Here is a 26,001-nt window from a genome sequence, read left to right as displayed (position 1 = left end):
TTTGAAGGCCTGTTGTAAGGCAGGTCCTCACCAGACATCACCGGCAAAAACGTCGCCTATGGGCAGAAACCCACCTTCACTGGACAAGACAGGACTGGCAAAAAATGCTCTTCACTGACGAGTCGCGGTTTTGTCTCACCAGGGGTGATGGTTGGATTCGCATTTAGCGTCGAAGGAATGAGCGTTACACCGAGGCCTGTACTCTGTAGCGGGATCGATTTGGAGGTGGAGGGTCCGTCATGGTCTGGGGCAGTGTGTCACAGCATCATTGGACTGAGCTTGTCGTCATTGCAGGCAATCTCGCGTTACAGGAAAGACATCCTCCTCCCTTATGTGGTACCCTTCCTGCAGGCTCATCCTGACATGACCCTCCAGCATGACAATGCCACCAGCCATACTGCTTGTGGTCAGTGTTGTGCCATGGCCAGTGAAGAGCCCGGATCTTAATCCCATTGAGCATGTCTGGGACCTGTTGGTTTGGAGGGTGAGGGCTAGGGCCATTCCCCCCAGAAATGTCCGGGAACTTGCAGGTGCCTTGGTGGAAGAGTGGGGTAACATCTCACAGCAAGAACTGGCAAATCTGGTGCAGTCCATGAGGAGGAGATGCATGCACTGCAGTACTTAATACTGACTGTTACTTTGATTTTGACCCCCCCCTCACCTTTGTTCAGTGACACATTATTCAATTTATGTTAGTCATAAGTCTGTGGAACTTGTTCAGTTTGTCTCAGTTGTTGAATCTTGTTATGTTCATACAAATATTTACACATGTTAAGTTTGCTGAAAATAAACGCAGTTGACAGTGAGAGGGCATTTATTTTTTTGCTGAGTTTATATACACTGCTCAAAAAAATAAAGGGAACACTTAAACAACACAATGTAACTCCAAGTTAATCACACTTCTGTGAAATCAAACGGTCCACTTAGGAAGCAACACTGATTGACAATACATTTCACATGCTGTTGTGCAAATGGAATAGACAACAGGTGGAAATTATAGGCAATTAGCAAGACACCCCCAATAAAGGAGTGGTTCTGCAGGTGGGGACCACAGACCACTTCTCAGTTCCTATGCTTCCTGGCTGATGTTTTGGTCACTTTTGAATGCTGGCGGTGCTTTCACTCTAGTGGTAGCATGAGACGGAGTCTACAACCCACACAAGTGGCTCAGGTAGTGCAGCTCATCCAGGATGGCACATCAATACGAGCTGTGGCAAGAAGGTTTGCTGTGTCTGTCAGCGTAGTGTCTAGAGCATGTAGGCGCTACCAGGAGACAGGCCAGTACATCAGGAGACGTGGAGGAGGCCGTAGGAGGGCAACAACCCAGCAGCAGGACCGCTACCTCCGCCTTTGTGCAAGGAGGAACAGGAGAAGCACTGCCAGAGCCCTGCAAAATGACCTCCAGCAGGCCACAAATGTGCATGTGTCTGCTCAAACGGACAGAAACAGACTCCATGAGGGTGGTATGAGGGCCCGACGTCCACAGGTGGGGGTTGTGCTTACAGCCCAACACCGTGCAGGACGTTTGGCATTTGCCAGAGAACACCAAGATTGGCAAATTCGCCACTGGCGCCCTGTGCTCTTCACAGATGAAAGCAGGTTCACACTGAGCACGTGACAGACGTGACAGAGTCTGGAGACGCCGTGGAGAACGTTCTGCTGCCTGCAACATCCTCCAGCATGACCGGTTTGGCGGTGAGTCAGTCATGGTGTGGGGTGGCATTTCTTTGGGGGGCCGCACAGCCCTCCATGTGCTCGCCAGAGGTAGCCTGACTGCCATTAGGTACCGAGATGAGATCCTCAGAACCCTTGTGAGACCATATGCTGGTGCAGTTGGCCCTGGGTTCCTCCTAATGCAAGGCAATGCTAGACCTCATGTGGCTGGAGTGTGTCAGCAGTTCCTGCAAGAGGAAGGCATTGATGCTATGGACTGGCCCGCCCGTTCCCCAGACCTGAATCCAATTGAGCACATCTGGGACATCATGTCTCGCTCCATCCACCAACGCCACTGTCCAGGAGTTGGCGGAAGCTTTAGTCCAGGTCTGGGAGGAGATCCCTCAGGAGACCATCCGCCACCTCATCAGGAGCATGCCCAGGCGTTGTAGGGAGGTCATACAGGCACGTGGAGGCCACACACACTACTGAGCCTCATTTTGACTTGTTTTAAGGACATTACATCAAAGTTGGATCAGCCTGTAGTGTGGTTTTCCACTTTAATTTTGAGTGTGACTCCAAATCCAGACCTCCATGGGTTGATAAATTGGATTTCCATTGATTATTTTTGTGTGATTTTGTTGTCAGCACATTCAACTATGTAAAGAAAAAAGTATTTCATAAGATTATTTCTTTCATTCAGATCTAGGATGTGTTGTTTGTGTTCCCTTTATTTTTTTGAGCAGTATATATACCAACACCTCCCCCATAAGCATTTCTGTCTCTTCTATAGATGTTATATCCTTGTATTGGTACTTCTGTATCATCAAGTAATATATGACTGATATCAGATTTTAGCTAATTATTGATTTCATGAACCTTATTTCTAAGGCTACATATATTAATATGGGCTATTTTCAGCCCTTTCCTCGGTAGCTTATCAGAGATAGACATAATACTGAAAAGAGCAAACAATGCAAGATAAAAAATATACCTTCAGCAGTCCATAATCAATTGGTGTGTGTGTTCTGCGGGGTTGAAGCTACGAAATCATAAGCTTGGCTCTCTCAACCCTTCCAGGCTTCTGGGAGGGAGGGTGGACAATGAGCCAGTCATAGCAGATGTAAGCAATGTCCCCACTCACTCAGCTTTCATGACTGGGATAAGTTGTTTCCTCTTCTGGCGCACAGCTTCAGGATAGTCCTCGTTGAGGAAGATGTATACAGTACCAGTCAAGAGTTTGGGGACACCTGCTCATTCAAGCATTTTTATTTATTTTTACTATTTTCTACATTGTAGAATATTAGTGAAGACATCAAAACTATAAAATAACACCATATGGAATTATGTAATAACCAAAAAAAGTGTTATTTGAGATTCTTCAAAGTAGCCACCCTTTGCCTTGATGACAGCTTTGCACACTTTTGGCATTTTCTCAACCAGCTGGAATGCTTTTCCAACAGTCTTGAAGGAGTTCCCACATATGATGAGCATTTGTTGGCTGCTTTTCCTTCCCTCTGCGGTCCAACTCATCCCAAACCATCTCAATTGGGTTGAGGTCGGATGATTTGTGGAGGCCAGGTCATCTGATGCAGCACTCCATCACTTTCTTTCTTGATCAAATAGCCCTTACACAGCCTGGAAGTGTGTTGGGTCATTGTCCTGTTGAAAAACAAATAATAGTCCCACTAAGCGCAAACCAGATGGGATGGCGTATTGCTGCAGAATGATGTGGTAGCCATGCTGGTTAATTGTGCCTTTAATTCTAAATGAATTGCAGACAGTCACCAGCAAAGCACCCACACACCATCACACCTCCTCCTCCATGCTTCACAGTGGGAACCACACATGCGGAGATCATCCGTTCACCTACTCTGCGTCTCACAAAGACACAGTGGTTGGATCCAAAAACCTCAAATTTGGACTCATCAGACCAAAGGAGAGATTTCCACCGGTCTAATGTCCATTGCTTGTGTTTTTTTGCCCAAGCAAGTCTCTTCTTCTTATTGATGGCCTTTAATATTGGTTTCTTTGCAGCAATTCGACCATAAAGTCCTGATTCACGCAGTCTCCTATGAACAGTTGATGTTGAGATGTGTCTGTTACTTGAACTCTGTGAAGCCTTTATTTGGGCTGCAATTTCTGAGGCTGGTAACTCTAATGAACTTATCCTCTGCAGCAGAGGTAACTCTGAGTCTTCCTTTCCTTGGCGGTCCTCATGAGAGCCAGTTTCATCATAGCTCTTGATGGTTTTTGCGACTGCACTTGAAGAAACTTTCAAAGTTCTTGAAATGTTCCGGATTGACTGACCTTCATGTCTTAAAGTAATGATGGCTGTCATTTCTCTTTGCTTATTTGAGCTGTTCTTGCCATAATATGGACTTGGTCTTTTACCAAATAGGACTATCTTCTGTATACCACCCCTACCTTATCACGACACAATTGATTGGCTCAAACGCATTAAGAAGGAAAGAAATTCCACAAATTAACTTTTAACAAGGCACACCTGTTAATCGAAATGCATTCCAGGTGACTACCTCATGAAGCTGGTTGAGAGAATGCCATGAGTGTGCAAAGCTGTCATCAAGGCAAAGAAAGGGTGGCTACTTTGAGGAATCTTAAAATATAAAACATGATTTAATTTGTTTAACACTTTTTTGGTTGCTAAATGATTCCATATGTGTTATTTCATAGTTTTGATGTCTTCACTATTATTCTACAATGTAGAAAATTGTAAAAAAAAATAAAATAATAATAAAAAAAACCCTGGAATGAGTAGGTGTGTCCAAACTTTTGCCTGGTATTGTACATTCCTCTCAATTTCTTGGCTCTTTCCAGAACAGCTACCTTGTCCTTGAACCTCAGGAACTTGACCACTATCGGCCTGGGCCTATCACCTGGGCCTGTAGTGGGTTTTCCAGTCCTTTGGGTGCGCTCCACCTCAATCTTCCTGTGGTCCATCTTCAATTTCTCAGAGATCATTTCCCTAACTTTGTCATCTGACTCCAGGTCTCATGTGGAGATTCTGCAATTCTGCCCACAACCATTTTGTTCAGCCTTTATTGTCCCTCGAGATAATCTGATTTCTCCATCATTGTTATCATGGATTCACATAAAAAATTGTCCTTTCTCAATGACTCACAGATTGCTGTTATCTTGCCGTTCTCCTGTTTCAACTCATCGAGCTTACCCTGGGAGAACTGCAAACAGTTCTTCAGGTCCTGGACCTCTCTGGTCAGGGCATCCATTCTATTATTAGTTGAATCAACCAGTATTTGCACAAAACATTAGAAGCAATTTTCTTGTTTTAACTACTGCTTGTATAACTATTTTTGTTCGTTTTAAAAGATCCTTCACGTGTGATAGACACCACTGTCCTCAACGGTACTCCCACTGGCTTTGGTCTTTGTCACGGTAGCAACGTATGTTAGGCTGTTACTCCTCGCAGTTCCAGACAGGGCAGGTCACAGGGAAGATTGAAAACAACAAACTGCAGGCTAGTTAGCTGCTACGCCAAATAGCTCCTCAGACACATCCTTGGTCGGCAGGATCACTGGACAGAGACTAGCAGTCCCTGCAACTGATGTCAACTGGGTCACAGGATCCAAACTAAAAGTTAGCTAGCTACTTAGAACTTTCCAATACACTTTCAAAACAACAAAACTGAGCTCCCCCTCGTTCCACGTTCAACAGGAATAGTTTTTTTCCTTATCAATGTACACACAATACCCCATAATGACAAAGCAAAAATAAGTTTTTAGATTCCTTTCCCCCCAAAAAATAATAATTTATATTACATTTACATAAGTATTCAGACCCTTTACTCAGTACTTTGTTGATGCACCTTTGGCAGCGATTACAGCCTTGAGTCTTCTTGGGTATGACGCTACAAGCTTGGCACACCTGTATTTAAGGAGTTTCTCGCATTCTTCTCTGCAGATCCTCTCAAGCTCTGTCAGGTCGGATGGGGGAGCACTGCACAGCTATTTTCAGATCTCTCCAGAGATGTTAGACCGGGTTCAAATCTGGGCTCTGGCTGGGCCACTCAAGGACATTCAGACCCTATCAGAGGTCCTGAGCGCTCTGGAGCAGGTTTTCATCATGGATCTTTCTGTACTTTGCTTCGTTCATCTTTCCCTTGATCCTGACTAGTCTCCCAGTCCCTGCCACTGGAAAACATCCCCACAGCATGACGCTGCCACCACCATGCTTCACTGTAGGGAGAGACCTGAAAATAGCTGTGCATGCATGCTCCCCATCCAACCTGACAGAGCTTGACAAAATCTGCAGTGCCAAGCTTGTAGCGTCATACCCAAGAAGACTCGAGGCTGTAATCGCTGCCAAAGGTGCTTCAACAAAGTACTGAGCAAAGGGTCTGAATACTTATGTAATTGTGATATTTCCATTTTTATTCTTAATACATTTGCAAAATGTTCTAAAAACCTCTTTATGCTTTGTCATTATGGAGTATTTTGTGTATATTGATGAGGGGGAAAAAACTATTTAAACCATTTTCGAATAAGGCTGTAACGTAACAAAATGCGGAAAAAGTTAAGGGGTCTGAATACTTTCCGAATGCACTGTAAAAGCGTTTCCACTGACATTTCACTTATTTTTACAGACACAAAAAGATCCCACCTTTGTCAAGCATAATTTGTTTTTATTGACATTCGGAAAGTTAACCGGCAAGGCCTGTCATGACATTTTTTTTTATCCAACATTTTACTTGGATCAACAGGTTGGATGTAAATCTGGTTATAGGTTATATTTTAGCTGTCACAACACCGGCACCCAACTACCTGAGACAGCCGACGCAAACACACACATACACGAGAGGCTGTACGCATCACAGGGTCAGCCGCAGAGCATTGGGTTAAGGGTGTCTTGTCTTGCCTAAATGTCAGAAGGTGTCACCTGACATGTGATGCCAGCAACCCCCCCCCCCCCCCCCCCCCCGTTAATTTGATGTAAATGTGTTATATTCACTTGTTGCTTAGTATTTGTAACAACTACAATCTAAGTAGGCTATGTATGAACAGTCCGTTCTTAAACATTGTTAGCGGCATAAATATTTTGGTTTTCCCGTTATCATATCCTGCCCTCTTCCCTTGCCTTACTGTTCTCAATCTAAATACTTACATTTAGCTGACAAAGAAAACTCATCATTTCCCTACCTGGGATTTTACTAGCTGTGATGTTCACAATGGCACAACATCACAATGGGCTAACACAAAGGGGGACTCTTATTTCTAGTAATGAATTGAGGAATGAATTAAAGCCACACTGTACAATAAGTGGGCCATTAACAAAAACATAGACAATAGTGCAAATACATCCCATCACATTTTCCCACGCAAATAACATGTATTCAAGCAATAACATTTCATGAGAGCAACATTACCTTTTACAAACATGATTTAAAGCTCTACATCATTTGTCTACAATTCAAAGCTACCTTTCTTTGGTAATTATCAGGTAAAACAAACCTATTCCCATTGAGGTATTTCTTCTATATTGAGGGGTGTATTTAACCAGTTGACATAACTCAATCTTAATATTAGACGGTGGCTTTAAAATCTTTCTCTCAGGGTTTATTATATTACTGCTTCTCCTAGCAGTATTCCCTTTTAGAGAGCGTACACATTCACACTGATTTCTCAGGCCACGAAATACCATATTGAAGCTGTCTTAGTCAAGGGTAGTGAAGCTTTCTTAATGGTAGTGAAGCTGTCTTAATGGTAGTGAAGCTGTCTTAATGGTAGTGGTTAATCACATGCATGCACTATTCATGCTTAACTGGTTAAAACACGCTTATACATACGCTTACAAATTTACCTCACAGCTTATTACACTGACTTCCTGTTACAAGTTTTGTTGATTCCAGTCATAGCTACCAGATGCCATATTTACTTATCAGCACTGATTCAGCTCCCCTGTTATTCTGTTTTCTAACAGCAAAAAGTGCCAGTGAGCAGGTTGAGATTGAGCCCATGGCTCCTCAGACACATTCTCCACAAAGCTCTCCTTCAGACAACATCACTGAGTCCGCTCCTCCTCTGCAAGGTGCTCCAGGAAAAACCAAGAGACCAGCAAACATCGGCAGTGTCTCCAAGAAACCCTCTGAGGATACGCCCCCTGTCAAACAACCCAACCCCCCCAAATCAAGCTTCTGTCCGTCCCCTGAGGTCCCGAACATCTCAGTCTCCAGACACCATGAAACAGGGGCCCTGAGGATCGTCAAGACCTCCTTCACCATCCCCAAGAAGCAGCTTGTCACCCCCACTCCACCCTCACCTTCACCCCCAGTCCCACTGAATGAAACCAGGACCCTGCCTGTGTCCCCAGCCCCAATCGCCCCTTCCTCCAGACCCCCCCAGCCAGCCAATAACCAGGTCAGGCAGAGCATCCAACGCTCTCTTACCAACATCCTGTTCAAGAGGTGAATATAGAAAGATGCAAGCATATAGAGATGGTGGATAGCATCTCTCTCTCTCTCTCTCTCTCTCTCTCTCTCTCTCTCTCTCTCTCTCTCTCTCTCTCTCTCTCTCTCTCTCTCTCTCTCTCTCTCTCTCTCTCTCTCTCTCTCTCTCTCTCTCTCTCTCTCTCTCTCTCTCTCTCTCTCTCTCTCTCTCTCTCTCTCTCTCACACTCACTCACTTACTCTCACACACACGATGACATTGATTGACAAAGCAGCATTGCTTGAGCTCTTTTGAGTGTAGGACAACATTTTTATTGAAAGATGACTAATTGCATTTTGATTTGATAAGGGTGTGCGACTGTGACGATTTGGAGAGGTCTGAGAGTGAAGTGGGAAAGCTGGTCACCAGCATCGAGACAGAGATGTTTAACATATTTAACAACACAGACAGCAAGTACATGAACAAGTACCGAACCATCATGTTCAACCTTAAAGACCCCAAAAATAAGGTTTGTCTTCAGATGGCAGAAAAAACACGTGCCTTATCATAAGAATACAATCTCAACTCCAGTTATATAATACAACTATCTGCTATACAGTTAGTGCATTTCATTCAAAAAGTAGTCAAATCCACTATTCAATTTAACAAATGTGCCCCTTTCTCACAAAGTAGACATCTAGTTCACTGTGTGGTTGAACGCTTCACTGATTGTGGTGGGGTGGGTCTCCAGGGTTTGTTCTACAGCGTCATCCGCGGTGAAGTCAGTGCCTTCAGACTGGCCAGGATGAGCCAGCGGGACATGCAGGCCACAAAGGTGTCTGAGACGAGCAAAAGGGACGCTCCAGCGGTAGAGTATAGTTATGATAGCTTTATCTTTTTTAGTATGGCAGTCAGTTACACCATATTTAGATAGTCCCAAATACAATATATACAAAAATATGTGGACACCCCTTCAAGTTAGTGGATTTGGCTATTTTAGCCACATCCGTTGCTACACACAGCCATGCAATCTCTATAGTGAAACATTGGCAGTAGAATGGCGTTACTGAAGAGCTCAGTAACTTTCAACAAGTCAGTCTGTCAAATTTCTGCCCTGCTAGAGCTGCCCCGGTCAACTGTAAGTGCTGTTATTGTGAAGTGGAAATGTCTAGGAGCAACAACGGCTCAGCCGCAAAGTGGTAGGTCATATAAACTCACAGAATGGGACCGCCGACTGCTGAAGAGCATAAAAATCATCTGTCCTCGGTTGCAACACTCACTACAGTGTTCCAACCTGCCTCTGGAAGCAACGTCAGCACAATAACTGTTCTTTCGGGAGCTTCATGAAATGGGTTACCATGGCCGAGCGGCTGCACAGAAGCCTAAGATCACCATCTTAGGCTGCCATTAGACTTTGGAGCAGTGGAAACACGTTGTCTGGCGTGATGAATCACGCTTCACCATCTGGCAATCCAACAGACTAATTCGGGTTTGGCGGATGCCAGGAGAACGCTACCTGCCTGAATGCATAGTGCCAACTGTAAAGTTTGGTGGAGAAGGAATAATGGTCTGGGGCTGTTTTTTCATGGTTCGGGCTAGGCCCTTTAGTTCCAGTGAAGGGAAATCTTAATGCTATAGCATACAATGACATTTTAGACAATTCTGTGCTTCCAACTTTGTGGCAACAGTTTGGGTAAGGCCCTTTCCTGTTTCAACATGACAATGTCCCCATGCAGTGTCTTGGTTTTGCAGTTTTCCGGAATAGGGGGAGACGGGAGAATCCATTACACTGGAGGCTTGGGGGTCCGTACAGAAATGGTTTGTCAAGATCGGTGTGGAAGAACTTGACTTGCCTGCACAGAGCCCTGACCTCAACCCCATCAAACACCTTTGGGATGAATTGGAACGCCAGCTGCAAGCCAGGCCTAATCGCCAAACATCAGTGCCCGGCCTCACTAATGCTCTTCTGGCTGAATGGAAGCCACAGAAATGTTCCAACATCTAGTGGAAACCCTAACCGGAAGAGTAGAGGCTGTTATAGCAGCAAAGCGGGGACCAACTCCATATTCATGACCAGGATTTTGGAATGAGATGTTTGATGAGCATGTGTCCACATACTTTTGGTCATGTCATGTAGATGATCTACAGATGGCCAAACTATCAACAAACTGTCTGTTTATAAGCAACTGCTTGGTTAAGTTTAGAATAAAGGTTTGGGTAAGGGTTTAGTTTAGGGTTAGTGAATAGTTAGTTGAAATGTTGTTGACAGTTATTGAAAATCTACTGCACATCTACAAAGCATCTACTAGGGACTAGTAAATGACTAAAGAAGGCCATTATCATACTTCAATGAGAACTGTATTGATCACCCATAACTTGACTAGTTGATTGAGGTGCTCTGTTCTAATTCCCTGATTGTTGTCGGTGTGTCTTGCAGGTCCAGGAGTCTGTTCCCAAAGCCCCATGTGTACTTCCAAATCCAGCGCCTGAGCCAGTGAAGGTTGACCTACCCAGTCTTCCCCCCAGGACAAATAGAAACATGGTATGTACACTGAGTATACAAAACATTATGAACATTAACATTATGCTCTTATCTGTTACAATGGCGCCGAGGGAGATGGCTGCCATTTACGATTCCGTAACCTATTGTGTATGTTTTTTTGCGTAATTTGTAACTTATTTTGTACATAAAGTTTCTGCCACCGTGTCTTATGACCGAAAAGAGCTTCTTGACATCAGGGCAGCGATTACTCACCCCGTACCGGAGGAATTCTTCTTCTTCGATGAGTCGAATGGGAAGGATTTACTCCAGACACCCGACAAGGCCCTCATCCTCATCATTCGCAGGAGGAAAAGACCGAGGTATCGTGGACGACGGTCCGAGTGCCTTGTAAGGATCCGTCACCGAGAGGGTAATCTACCTCTACCATCGGTCCTATTAGCCAACGTACAATCAATCGATAATAAAATAGACGAACTACGAGCACGTATATCCTACCAACGGGACATTAAAAACTGTAATATATTATGTTTCACCGAGTCGTGGCTGAACGACGACATGATTAACATACAGCTGGCGGGTTTTAAGCTTTTTTGGCAGGATAGAACAGCGGCCTCTGGTAAAACAAGGGGAGGCGGCCTATGCATATTTGTAAACAACAGCTGGTGCACGAAATCAAAGGAGTCTCGAGGTTTTGCTCGCCTGAGGTAGAGTATCTCATGATAAGCTGTGGACCACACTATTTGCCAAGAGAGTTTACATCTATATTGTTCGTAGTTGTCTATATACCACCGCAGACAGATGCTGACACTAAGACCGCACTCAATGAGCTGTATACGGTCATAAGCAAACAGGAAAACACTCATCCAGAGGCAGCGCTCCTAGTGGCTGGGGACTTTAATGCAGGGAAACTCAAATCAGTTTTACTTAATTTCTATCAGCATGTTAAATGTGCAACCAGAGGGGAAAAAACTCTAGACCACCTTTACTACACAAACAGAGATGCGTACAAAGCTCTCCCTCGCCCTCCATTTGACAAATCTGAAGAAACCCGAGACCCACTCCAATTTGCATTCCACCCAACAGATCCACAACACTGCCCTTTCCCACCTGGACAAAAGGAACACCTATGTGAGAATGCTATTCATTAACTACAGATCAGCATTCAACACCATAGTGCCCTCAAAGCTCATCACTAAGCTAAGGACCCTGGGACTAAACACCTCCCTCTGCAACTAGATCCTGGACTTCCTGACGGGCCACCTCCAGGTGATAAGGGTAGGGAACAACACATCCGCCACGCTGATCCTCAACACGGGTGGCCCTCAGGGGTGCGTGCTCAGTCCCCTCCAACACCATCAAGTTTGCTGATGACAGAACAGCAGTAGGCCTGATCACCGACAACAATGAGACCGCCTATAGGGAGGAGGTCAGAGACCTGGTCGTGTGGTGCCAGGACAACAACCTCTCCCTCAACGTGATCAAGATAAAGGAGATGATTGTGGATTACAGGAAAAGGAGGACCGTGCTGCTGGGTTGTATGCTGGGGGTGCGCAACTCATTATCATCGACAGGGCTGTAGTGGAACAGGTTCAGAGCTTCAAGTTCGTTGGTGTCCACACCAACAAACTATCATGGTCCAAACACACTAAGACAGTCGTGAAGAGGGCACGACAAAGCCTATTCCCCCTCAGGAGACTGAAAAGATTTGGTATGGGTCTTCAGATCCTCAAAAGGTTCTACAGCTGCACCATCGAGAGCATCCTGACTGGTTGCATCACTGCCTGGTATGGCAACTGCTCGGCCTCCTACAAGCATGGCACTACAGAGGGTAGAGCGTACGGCTCAGTACATCACTGGCGCCAAGTCGAGGTCCAAAAGGCTTCTTAACAGCTTCTACCCCCAAGCCATAAGACTGCTGAACAGCTAATCAATGGGCTACCCAGACCTGCTTGCTGCTGTTTAATTATTTGTTACTTTTATTTTCTATTTTCTTTTCATTTTTTTTCTTAACTTCTTAAAGCATTGTTGGTTAAGGGCTTGTAAGTAAGCATTTCACTGTAAGGTTCACACCTGTTGTATTCGGTGCATGTGACATAACATTTGATTTGATTTCCATGACAGACTGACTAGGTGAATCGAGGTGAACGCTATGATCCCATATTGAAGTCACTTGTTAAATCCAATTCAATCAGTGTAGATGAAGGGGAGGAGACAGGTTAAAGAAGGATTTTTAAGCATTGAGACAGCTGACATGGATTGTGTATCTGTGCCATTGAGTGTGAATGGGCAAGACAAGATTTAAGTGCCTTTGAACAGGGTAGTTCCCAGGCGCACCAGTTTGTGTCAAGAACTGCAATGCTGTGGGTTGTATGCTGGGGGTGTGCAACTCAATATGAAGGTGTTCACTTTAAAATGTATGCCAAACAAAAAACAATGATTGCAAAGTGAAACAAAAACAATGATTGCAAAACTCTATGCCGAAGGACGACTTTTAAGAATTTCCACAGATTTCTTTTACAAAAACACATTAACTTTACAGATGTTTGGTAGCAGAATGATGGCACCGCACAAAGCATCATTATGTTACCGTGGAATTGCCCATGACCTCCACGTCTTGCATGGCTGTACCTTTTACGTGTTATCTAACATGTATTGTTTGGTCATGTTGATGAACTGATTCCTAGATGTTTTGTTTCATCTTCAAATGTGCCATACGTTTTATTCGATTTGTGTATGTGTTTGTGCGTGAGGGTGTGAATCTGTGTTGTAACATTTTAGTAAATGAGAGTGTGACATGATCCTCTTTTCTCAGGAACAGAAGACCACTCTCCATGCTGCCCCTAATGCCAGACCTAACCAGTCGAGCCAGAGCAGCTCAGTGCCAGACATCCTCAGCTGCATGCTGAAAGACACAACTGCCGAGCACAGAGCCCACCTGTTTGACCTCAAGTGCAAGATCTGCACAGGTAAATGGAAAAAAGAGAAAGCACAATTACAGTGTACACATCACAACATCCAACAAACACCATCAAATTCTGTTTGTCTTTTGCAATGTGTCAAACTATGATCGTGAAGGGCAACTGGGTTGGCTCCAGTGTTGATATCAACTACAATCACTCCCAACGTCAAATTAATGATTTAATGCATTCTGTATTCTGTAGAGGGTGATGATGCTGCTAACAGATGTTTTGTGTGGGTTGGTGTCTGTTTCTGCCCTTCAGGTCAGATATCAGTCGAGGATGAGGCGGAGCCTTTAGCCAAGAAGCCTAAACTCTCTGGGTCATCGTTGTCCTCCACCAAACCAGACCAATGGAGAGACAGGCCGTCTCGGCCACCCTGGATGTATGCCAGAACAGATCTCAGAACATCTCCAGCTGGAGATGAATTACCCCTCCTTGCATCCCCCGACTCCCCCACCATGGATTCCTCTGCTTCCCCAGTAATGGATGACCCTGCCTTAACCATCATGGAATCCCCCACTTCTCCCACAATGGAATCTCCGGCTTCTCCAACAATGGAATCTCCCGCCTCCCCTGTTATGGATTCTCCCGCCTCCCCTATTCCGGAAAACTGCAAAGCCAAGACACCGTCCAGAATGTATACCCCAGTCATGATCCCGGCTGTTTCTACGGTAACCATCACAAGGCGTGACCCCCGTACCATTGGCAACCGTTCTGCTGCTCTGTATGGTGACCCCCGCACAGCTGACAACTGCACTCCTGCCATGGCAAGTGTCGCCTTATCTACAGCCCCACTTCCACCAGTCTTTTATGTCCCTGTGAAACAGAGTGGTACTCTGAGCAAGCCATTCATGCCTTTGCCACCCCCCCCATCCCTGCCACCAATGCCAGCAGTACCCAAATCTATCCTGATGAAGCCATCCTCCTCATCGTTTTATGGTTCATCTGGATCATCTGCATCCTCTTCAAGGTATCTCCTCTCAGCTTGTCACCATCACTACAAGTGAACCTTGATAAGAAAGGGTTTTAAGATAATTAGTGTATGGTCATTTCAGTCATAATATGAGTCTTGTTTTGTCCTCTGTGCATGAGCTATATTTGCTTTACAGCTGAGTGAATGGGTATTAGTAAACTCATTGTGATGTTGTGTTTGCAGGGCTATGAACTCCCACACCCCTCCAGACGGGGAGACGTCCCAGTTCCTGGCCAAGCAGGAAGTAGCGTGGAAGGGCTTCTTCAACATGATCAGTGTGGCCAAGTTCGTCACCAAGGGCTATCTGGTCTCAGGACCCTCCGAATATCTCAAAGAGGTAACAAATATAACAGAACATAACTTTGCTACCGAGCATTGGGATAGTTTCTTTCTGAACATTTAAGACAATTAATCTCATAAACAAACAACATAGCAGTTTTGGCTATGTGGATATTTACAACAAGTTTATTTTGTTCAGGACCTGCCTGATACCATCCAGATTGGTGGAAGAATCATGCCTCAAACTGTGTGGGACTACATCGGGCGAGTGAAGGCCTCTGTTACAAAGGCAAGCCCTCCCTCTGTCATTATGGAAAAAAACGATACAATTTAGATAGGGTCTGTGTATGTGTTGGTATCTCAATGTTAAGAGGAGATTGTCGGTCCACAGGAGCTGTGTGTGATCCGGTTCCACCCAGCGACTGAGGAGGAGGAGGTGGCCTACGCGTCTCTGTTCTCCTACTTCAGCAGCAGACGGCGCTTTGGGGTGGTGGCCAACAAAAGCCGCAGCATCAAGGATATCTACCTCATCCCAGTCAGCGCAAAGGAGTCCATTCCATCCAAACTCCAACCTTTCGACGGATCAGGTAAGAAAATGCTGTCATTTAGGCCAACATGTAGAAGGCCATACAGATGGCACACTGAAGTTTGCACACACAGGCATTATTTAAGACAGCATTCCAAAGTAATCTCCCTACACCCTCTTTATGTAACAGGCCTTGAGAAAAATCGCCCCGATCTTCTCCTGGGACTGGTTATTTGCCAGAAACCCAAACGTGTGGGAAGCATACCACAAGAGAAGAGACCCAAGATCCACATGTCCAAAGACCCCAGAGATATTGGCCTCCCTAAACCCCCTTCGCTGTATGGGTCTGACCCTAGAATGGAGGAATTCTTGCCCTATGACCCAGAGATGCCCATCGTGTCCACCCTTCCTGGTTCCCCTCTTTCCACTGGATCCCGGTCACACTCCTCCTCCTCTGGCTTACTGACTATCCCATCACTTCTGTCCTCCATTAGAGCTGCTCCGCCTGCTTCTGCCCCACCCCCCACCACTAGCTCCTCCGCTGCACCTAGCAGCACCGCCACCAGTCCCTTGCAGACCATCCTGAAGTCACTGTTTGGGATGGACTCTCCTGCAGTCCCAGCAGTTGCAGCAGTGCCCCCTACATCCACTCTTCACCCTCTCCCAATGGTGGATCCAATAGTCCAGCAGTACGGGCAGAAATCCAAAGTCAAAGAGATTGAGGAGGAGGAAAATGAATATGATCGACCATACGACCCAGGGGAAGAGTATGATCCAGCAATGGGCTATGGATTGGTTGCCCCAATTTGTACGGATAAAATGTTTCAGGCGAAAGCTGCCTCTCTGGCCATTTGTGCTGATGATGACGACGTGGCTTACGACCCTGAAGATGAGACTATCTTTGAGGATATGCACAACGATGGGGTCAGTGTAGCAAAAGCCCCATCTCCAACTCCTACCCCAGCTCAAGCTCCTACCCCAGCTCAAGCTCCTACCCCAGTCCCAGCTCCCACTCCAGCCCCTCTGAGCCTCCCCATTACTGGTGATGTAATTGTCTCAGCCGCTACTCTGACTGAACAACAGCGAATGTTTGAGGAGCTCAGCAGGCAGATCGAGGAGCAGAAACAGCAGTTGAAGGAGCAGGAGTGGGCACTGCGTCAGCAGAGAGAAGCAGTGGGCATGTTCATGGCCCACTTCTCCGTTTCCGATGCCTTGATGTCTCCCCCTCCTAAATCTGGGTGGTCTCAATTCCAAACACAGCAGACTGAAGGAGAGCAGTCTGAGGCAAATCCTTCAGCGAATCAAAAAGCTTTGAGTCTCTTGAAAACAGAAGTACCAATAAAACAAGAGATTAAGACAGAGACCAAGACTGTACCTCTTTCAGAGTCAAGAAATGTGGAAATGCCCAGTGCAACACCGAAGCGGGTAAAAGAGATTAAAAAGGAAAATATTCAGGCAACCGACAATTCAGATCCTGAAGCTGGTGAGATCCAGGACTCTGATGTAGCTTACGACCCAGAGGATGCCACTATCTTTGATGAGCTGCAAGACATGAATGTAGAAGAGAAGGTGAAAACTCTATCACATTCAGCAAGGCGTTCTGAGCGGTCTCGTGACTCCTCGGTGTCTAGCTCGTGTCGTGGCACATCGCGCATTGACACTCCTGATAGGAGGCGTAAGCATAGCAGCCAACCGGATACTCACTCACCCAAAAGACGGGACCGTAAAATCAAGGACCGACACAAAAGCCCTCCTCATAGATTTGGCAGGCGGTCCCCTGGACGCTCTGATAGGCGAAGGGACAGACACAGACGGGGTGAGAGGAGCCAACCGTATCACAGAGATTGTGACCACTCTGACCGCACAGGCCGCCATCTCCCTCATCAAGAGCGCACCTCTCGGCGCAGCTCTTGTAGCCGTAGAAGATCCCCATCTACACCAAGAAAAACACTAGAGTCCGCCTCTAGGGGAGTCTCAAAGGGTCAAAGGGAGTTTTCTCCTCCTCCAGTGTCAGAAGACTCCAAGGGTCCAGAGGCTCCTGAAGACATGGGTCCTATGAGCCCAGCTCCAGCACTGGTCATGGCGACTAATGACTCACCCCAGCCCCCACTTGATAGAAAGAACATTAATGAATCACTGTGTGATCGTTCTGAGTCTGGACGTCCACCACAGGGAGAGATTGAGTACGCAGGCCATCAAATGCCCCATGAAAATCCCACTCCCCAGCAACCTGGGGATCAACAACCTCCTCAAAGCTTGCTGCGATCACCACCAACAGGCCTCAACTTAAAGTATCAAGACAATAGGGATAGGGCCTCTCAATGGGAAATACTAGAGCAATGCATTGTACAGAGCCCATCAGACATTATGAGAGAAAAACAGTTTTCCTCACAAGGTCCTCCCCACAAAGCGTCTCCAAACCAAGGGCCAGATATGATAGGACAAGGACAAGACATGAGGGGGGAAAGGAGAGGGCTGCAAATGAGGCATCCAGGTCCAGAACCAAATATGAAAAGTCCAGATATGAGAGGGGAACACTTCTCACTAACAACTAACTTTGGAGGACCGCCATCGCCCCATTTCAACAGTCTAAGGATGTCTTCATCCGTTCCAAGAGGACATTTTGAGGACCAAAGGGGAGCACATCGTCCTGGTTTCCATGGCCCCAGGGGTCCTCGTCCCTCGAGGTTCAACCGGCCCAGAGGCTCATCTCCAGGGCATTTCCCAGACAAAGGGGAGCCACCACGGTCCTGGTTTGATGATCCACATCAGCCCGTGATCAGACTTCAAGGGCTGCAAGGAACAACAAGAGACGCCAACAACCAGCATCATGACAATGAAGGTGGGCCTGTTCAATCAGAAATAAAGGAGCAACACATTGTACAGAGTCCATCAGAGATGATGAGAGAGAAACATTTTTCCTCACAAGGTCCTCCTCACATGACTTCTCCAAACAACCAGGGTGAGAGGTCCAGCAGTTTAGAGAGGACAGTTCCCGATAGGAGGGAGGGGAGAAGAAACCAAGGCCCAGACATCAGAGGGCCAGATATGATGGGACCAGGGCCAGATATGATGGGACCAGGGCCAGATATGATGGGACCAGGGCCAGATATGATGGGACCAGGGCCAGATATGATGGGACCAGCGCCAGATATGATGGGACCAGGGCCAGATATGATGGGACCAGGGCCAGATATGTGGGATGATAGAAGAGGACCAGGGCCATACATGAGTGGTCGAAGCCCAGACATGAGAGGTCCAGGGCCAGACATGAGGGGTCTGGGCCCAGACATTAGAGGTCCAGGCCCAGACATGAGGAGTCTAGACCGAGACATGCAAGGTCCAGGTCCAGGCCCAGACATGCGAGGTCGAGGCCCAGACATGCGAAGTCCAGGGCCAGACATGAGGGGTGATGGGAGAGGGCTAGACATCTTGGATGACCGAAGAGGTCCAGGGCCAGACATGAGAGGGCCAGAGACTGACATGTGGGGTGATATGAGAGGTCCAGGGCGAGACAAGACAGGTCCAGAGCCAGACATGAGAGGTCCAGATATGAGAAAAGAACAGAGACACCCAGATATGAGGGATCCAGGACCCGACATTAGGAATCCAAACATGAGGAGTTCAGGCCCAGACATGAGAGATCCAGAAATGCCAGGCCCAGATCCAGACCTGAGAAGTCCAGACATGAAAGGGGACCACTTCACACCTATAGCTAAATTTGGAGGACAGAGGCCACAATCGCCTTATTTCAACAGTCCAAAGATTTCCTCATCTGTTCAAAATGTTGAGGATCAAAGGGGAACACATCATCCTGGTTTCCATGGCCCCTGGGGTCCTCGTCCCTCAAGGTTCAACCAGCCCAGAGGGTTACCTCCAGGGCATTTTGCAGACAATGGGGGGCAGCCACAGTTCCGTGTTGAGTGTCCACAGCCAGTGGTAACACCTGTTCCTGCCTCACTTGTAACATCAAGGGAGCACAGTATACAGAGCCCTTGGGACATTCTGAAAGAAAGCCAGATACCCTCACAAGGTCTTCCCCACAGGGCCTCTCCAAACAACCAGGGTGAGCGGTCCAGCAGTTTAGAGAGGAGAGATCCTGATATTAGTGAGGGAAGGAGAAACCCAGGGCCAGACTTCAGAAGTCCAGATATGATGGGACCAGGGCCAGGCACTAGGGGTGATAGAAGAGGGCCAGACAGCAGAGGTTCGGGTCCAGACATGAGAGATCCAGAACCAGACACAAGAGGTGATTGGAGAGGGTCAGATATGAAAGATCCAGGACCAGACACAAGGGGTGATAGGAGAGGGCCGGGCCCAGACATCAGAGGTCCACGGCAGGACACAAGGGATGATGGGAGAGGCCCAGGGCCAGACACGAGAGGTCCAAGGCCAGACATGTGGGATGAGAGGAGAGGGCCAGACATGAGGGGTTCGAGGCCAGACATGAGGGGTGCGAGGCCAGACATGAGAGATCCAAGGCCAGACATGTGGGATGAGAGGAGAGGGCCAGACATGAGGGGTCCAGGGCCAGACATGAGGGGTCCAGGGCCAGACATGAGAGGTCCAAGGTCAGACATGAGAGGTCCAAGGTCAGACATGAGAGGTCCAAGGTCAGACATGAGAGGTCCAAGGTCAGACATGAGAGGTCCAAGGTCAGACATGAGGGGTCCAAGGTCAGACATGAGGGGTCCAAGGTCAGACATGAGAGGTCCAAGGTCAGACATGAGAGGTCCAAGGTCAGACATGAGAGGTCCAAGCCCAGACATGTGGGATGAGAGGAGAGGGCCAGACACGAGAGGTCCAGGGCAAGACACGAGAGGTCCAGGGCCAGACACGAGAGGTCCAGGGCCAGACACAAGGGGTCCAGGGCCAGACACAAGAGTTCCAGGGTCAGACACAAGAGTTCCAGGGCCAGACATGAAAGATCCAGAATCAGACATAAGGGGTGATAGGAGAGGTCCAGACATTAGAAGTCCAGGACTAGACACGAGAGGTCCAAGGCCAGATATGTGGGATGAGAGGAGAGGGCCAGACATGAGGGGTCCAGGGCCAGACATGAGGGGTCCAGGGCCAGACATGAGGGGTCCAGGGCCAGACATGAGAGTTCCAGGGCCAGATATGTGGGATGAGAGGAGAGGGCCAGACATGAGGGGTCCAGGGCCAGACAGGAGGGGTCCAGGGCCAGACAGGAGAGGACCAGGGCCAGACAGGAGAGGGCCAGTTAAGAGAGGTCCAGGGCCAGACAGTAGAGGTCCAGGGCCAGACAGTAGACATCCAGGGCCAGACAGGAGAGGGCCAGACAGGAGAGGTCCAGGGCCAGACATTTTACATTTACATTTGAGTAATTCATCAGACGCTCTTATCCAGAGCATCTTACAGTTAGACATGAGTGGTTCAGGCCCAGACAGGTGTCCAGAAATCCCAAGCCCAGATCCAGACATGAGAATTCCAGCTATAAGAAGAGACCACTTCGCAACAAACAATTTTGGAGGACCGAGGGAAGTACATCGTCCTGGTTTCCATGGCCCCAGGGCTCCTCGTCCCTTGAGGTTCAACCAGCCCAGAGGCTTATCTCCAGGGAATTTCGCAGACAACAGGGGGCAGCCACGGTTTGACGGTCCACAGCCAGTGGTAAGACCGTTGAGGCATAGAGGTTTACTCCCCACTCCCCCGGAGGGTCTCATTAGTTTGCTGAACAATAGTCCAGAAGCTTTTAAAGAAGACCAGTGGCAGAATAGTCAATCACCTGATACGAGGAGAACAAGCCTACCCAGAGAGGACTGTGAAATGAGAAACTATGGAGACAGAGAAAGCCACTCTGAGGAGCGTGGCCATTCTGGTAACCCTAGAGACAGGGGGAACTTCCAGGGCTCAGCGGCCCAGGAGCGGCAGTTGCCTGAGGACAACAGGAGAGAGTGGGGTGGCAGTCATAGAAGGCAGAGGGGCAGGGGGACAGGTAGGCCTATCAGTAGGGAGAGCGAAGGGGTTAGAGGGAGGGAAGCAGACAGGCCCAGAGAAGAGGTGGGTGAAAAGCAAAAGACACCCACGGAAAACGACAAAGACATTGGAAGAGCCACAAGCATGGAAGGAGATGCAAACAGAGTTATCACTAGTCTGCACAAACGTTCACTTTCAAAAGACAGTGACAGAAACAGTTTAAAGGATGGAAGTGGAAAGAAAGAAGAAGAAATGGGGGGAAATGGTAACAAGGTTGAATCAACAGACACCCCCCAGACAGATACCTTCCAGGAAAGTTAAGGGCCTGCTTGACTGGAGACGGTTAACAGAAATGCATGAATTTTGACGTTTTTTTGGGCCATTTTCAGCACTACACACATTGAATATATCCTGTGAATACAGTAAGAAAATCTGCGGCAAAAGTGATTGTTGCAGAATTTATGGAAAACGATGGTAAAGATCTGACTGGTATTGTCATTTTAACTAAATGTCTGAAACGTGTTAGTGCTATTAGTTCATAATGTACTACGTAGTCATTTTCAGCACATCATAAAACAACCCAGAATTTTGGGAATTTCATGACTGATCGTACCTTGTTTCATTCATCTTACAGTTTTAAAATGGTACAGATGACTTGCTTTTCTGCGTTTCCAGATTAAAACTCAGGTCAAGTCACACACTGTGTTTCTAGATGACTGTTTTTTTTCTTTCTATGTAGGCCTATAAACTTATTAGACCATACTGCTGTCATCTGTTCACGGATTATAAAGCCTTCATTTTGGTTAATCTCATGATTAAATGTTTTTGAATAAATGAAAACATTATTTATTTCATTTATTTGATTTTTTATTATTTTTTAATTTGTTGAACACAGGCCAATAAAAACTGTTAAGGAATTATCCTGCTTGCGTTTCATTTGAACCACAATCAATTGAGAAAGAAGAAACCCACACACTGCTCTTGCTAGTATCACTGCTCTTTATTAAGCTTTACGTATGCTAGCAAGAGCAGTTCTTTTTTCTCATCTTATTCAACTGTTACCATGCACCTGCAACAAAGATAGTCCAGATGTGCGAGTGCCTTTTGAATTTTGAACCACAATCAATTATCAGATTTGTCTGATGAAATTGTTGCCTAATATTTTAGAGAATTGCATACGTTTTGCGTTCTGCTTGTAATGTACATTTATTGAATTTAAGAAGTATCGTGTAGCCTATGCATAATCAAAAAGGTCATGCCATATTATTTTTGGTCAAGCACTGAGGCATTATTAACCTAAACTTAGGCCCACAGCCAAAGCACTTTCTCAGTTATGAGTTATCTACTCAGCCCTGTACTGTAGTTCAATACCAACTCTTGCTCCTCTTGTTGTTGCTTTGGGGGCCTTTGCGCCACATTTAGAAATTACACAAGGGGAAAAACTGTCTCACAATAGGGTCTTTTACATATATTTTCTATAATTTTTTGACTGCAATTTTTATTTGAACTAAACCTTCCATAAATGTTTGCCCATGGTAGAATTGGTCACAAAGGGATTTTTTTGGGGGGGGGGGGACACCTGACATTTGCCAAAACATTCAGGAGATGGTGCTCCATTTTCCATACCCCACCCTACAATGAAACATCCATGTCTTCATCACTGAAAAAGATGAACAGCTGAGTTTGCTATAGTTTGAAAGCTTACAATCAGGGTTATCAAAGAGTTTTATAAGACACAGCATACTCTTGAATACAGGGCGGGGTGTCATGTTTTCGGTTATAATAAATGTACTAAAATATGAATAAAATGTCCATTTCATATGGCACCGCAAAGATGGTTGGAAGTCCAATGTTGACTTGAGTGGGAATATCCACTGTTTTAAATTAGAACATCAATCTTCCATAGGAAACGTATTGAAATCCTAGAAATATAGATAATAGAATCGACATTCCCATTCAAGTTGACATTTGACGTTGGGTGGAATGGCGCGAGTAATTGGAAGTAAATGTTTAAATTCAATTTAAAATGTCAATTTTCTACCAGTTAAAGAAATTATAAAATGATTTGACAACTCAGTTTGATGGCTTTCAAATGATATCAAACTCAACCGTTTATCAATGACATGTATGTCTCATGCGGAGGTGTAGTATGCAAAATCTGTCAAATTAGAGAACCTCGGCAGATTCGGGTTAAAAAAAAAGTCCCACTGGGCATACACTGGTTGAATCAACGTTGTTTCGACGTAATTTCAATGAAATGATGTTGAACCAACATGGAATAGACTGAACTGACGTCTGTGCCCAGTAACATGACTTTCTGCCCACTTCTACCACTGCCAAACATGTGTGGAACGTTTAATTAAAATCAAAAGCTGTGCAGTCAAAGTGATTGAATTCATTGTGAAACTGGGCTACTCTACTTGCACAATCTTATTAAAAATAAACATAATAGATCTGGCGGGCTCTGAGGTACCAGAACGCATGAAAACAAATCACATTTATAATAAAGCATTGCATGCATTGTCGTTGCTTTTGCGTAGTGGCATAGAGCAGTAGAGTGGAGGGGCTTGCAGAAGTTGCACACATGGGGAACATTTTGTACCCGAGGGTCCTGGGAAAAATGTGGCCTTTTATAACGCATTTCATGCAATTCTACATAATTTTACATGACTGATTTTTTTTTATTACCGCACAAATGATGGAAATGACAGGCTACTTTGACACTGACAAACTGAGAATCTGAGATCAACAACAACAACCTTGTCTTGAATCCAGGCCTAAGTGTGTGAAGACACACATATTGTACAATATTGTACAAAGTTTCCAATAACTGCTCATTGAGTGGAACTGAGAAAAATGGCTTTTATTTACCTTGGTTTCACAGTAACTTTATGCAATTACTGCTAACATGACCCCATTTTTTCCAAAACACAATACAATAGAAGCAGGATATTTGTCCACATGATTAATCATATATTTAATGTACCAAAATGACTTTAACTCATTTTTTGACCACACGAGCAGTTACTGCCTTTTTGCTTGGTAGGGCAGATTTGCTATCCAACCTGCGTTTTCTCGCGATTGTATTTTAAATATTGTGAAATGCCTGTTTTGGCTGCATTCTGTTCATTGACAGATTTGCCGCCCGTTCCCGACTAGGCTATACCATGTAATTGGGCTACACACAATCCACAGCTAGGCTATAAAATTTAAAAAAAGCTATTAATACTCTGTGGCTAAATATTAGGCCTACTCCTGGTTTAGAATTCAGAATTATTTCAGTGAATCTCACTGTAGTTATGTGGGCGATTCAAGCGCCCTTCTCTCTCTCACAACAGTAACGGCCACGTTTGGTCAGTCTCTAGGCTAGCCTACAATGTTGCACAAACCATAAACCCGGCCAGCCCAACACAAATCAATTAGAATACCAGGCACATTTTTACATTACGTTTATTAGGAGGCAGGAAAATTACAGAGGAGGCAACTCGAATTAACGCTAATCGCTTTCAAATGAAGTTTTACATTGCAAACACTGAAAATGATTTGTCATGTCAGGAGATGTACCAGATCTGGAAAATAGGTTCCATCACGAAACAGTCCAAAACTTAGAGGTGCGGGATCCTGTTCCGACAGGCTCTGGCTCAAATTAAGCACTGCCTACAAAACATAACTAAACTCAGCAAAAAAAGAAACGTCCTCTCACTGTCAACTGCGTTTATTTTCAGCAAACTTAACATGTGTAAATATTTGTATGAACATGACAAGATTCAACAACTGAGACATAAACTGAACAAGTTCCACAGACATGTGACTAACAGAAATTGAATAATGTGTCCCTGAACAAAGGGGGGGGGGTCAAAATCAAAAGTAACAGTCAGTATCTGGTGTGGCCACCAGCTGCATTAAGTACAGCAGTACATCTCATCCTCATGGACTGCACCAGATGTGCCTGTTCTTGGTGTGAGATGTTACCCCACTCTTCCACCAAGGCACTTGCAAGTTCCCGGACATTTCTGGGGGGAATGGCCCTAGCCCTCACCCTCCGATCCAACAGGTCCCAGACGTGCTCAATGGGATTGAGATCCGGGCTCTTTGCTGGCCATGGCAGAACACTGATATTCCTGTGTTGCAGGAAATCACGCACAGAATGAGCAGTATTTTCATGCTTCAGGGTCATGTCAGGATGAGCCTGCAGGAGGGGTACCACATGAGGGAGGAGGATGTCTTCCCTGTAACGCACAGCATGGAGATTGCCTGCAATGACAACAAGCTCAGTCCGATGATGCTGTGACACACCTACATAATTGTTGTTGCTATCCTGTACCTGTCCCGCATGTGTGATGTTCGGATGTACCGATCCTCTGCAGGTGTTGTTACACATGGTCTGCCACTGCGAGGACGATCAGCTGTCCGTTCTGTCTCCCTGTAGCGCTGTCTTAGGTGTCTCACAGTACGGACATTGCAATTTATTGCCCTGGCCACATCTGCAGTCCTCATGCTTCCTTGCAGCATGCCTAAGGCACGTTCACGCAGAAGAGCAGGGACCCTGGGCATCTTTGTTTTGGTGTTGCATGAGAAACAGTGTTTAAACCCTTTACAATAAAGATCTGTGAAGTTATTTGGATTTTTGCAAATTATCTTTGAAAGACAGGGTCCTGAAAAAGGGACGTTTCTTTTTTTGCTGAATGTTTATTTTTTATATATATATATATATATATATGGGTTTGTATATTTTATATATATAAATATAAATATATATATATAAAT

At 45.9% G+C, this 26,001-nt stretch overlaps 1 protein-coding gene across 1 annotated transcript in view; it reads left to right on the top strand.

Annotated features, from left to right (window-relative positions):
- The window catches only part of LOC115166378 (death-inducer obliterator 1), a 76,620-nt gene extending 54,466 nt beyond the window's left edge, over window positions 1-22,154 (top strand). Inside the window, exons 9-18 of the mRNA XM_029720286.1 lie at window positions 7,609-8,092; window positions 8,423-8,582; window positions 8,805-8,921; window positions 10,491-10,595; window positions 13,369-13,522; window positions 13,778-14,486; window positions 14,673-14,826; window positions 14,968-15,057; window positions 15,160-15,355; window positions 15,485-22,154. Coding sequence (XP_029576146.1) covers window positions 7,609-8,092; window positions 8,423-8,582; window positions 8,805-8,921; window positions 10,491-10,595; window positions 13,369-13,522; window positions 13,778-14,486; window positions 14,673-14,826; window positions 14,968-15,057; window positions 15,160-15,355; window positions 15,485-21,555 — 8,240 coding nt within the window. The 3' untranslated portion in view covers window positions 21,556-22,154. The remainder of the gene's footprint in view (window positions 1-7,608; window positions 8,093-8,422; window positions 8,583-8,804; window positions 8,922-10,490; window positions 10,596-13,368; window positions 13,523-13,777; window positions 14,487-14,672; window positions 14,827-14,967; window positions 15,058-15,159; window positions 15,356-15,484) is intronic.
- Window positions 22,155-26,001: the final 3,847 nt, after the last annotated feature.

The sequence above is a fragment of the Salmo trutta genome, chromosome 28, assembly GCF_901001165.1.
Source record: "Salmo trutta chromosome 28, fSalTru1.1, whole genome shotgun sequence".
Lineage (NCBI taxonomy): Eukaryota > Metazoa > Chordata > Actinopteri > Salmoniformes > Salmonidae > Salmo > Salmo trutta.
Note: the sequence above shows the minus strand (reverse complement) of the source record. Positions and strands in the feature narration are given on the sequence as shown.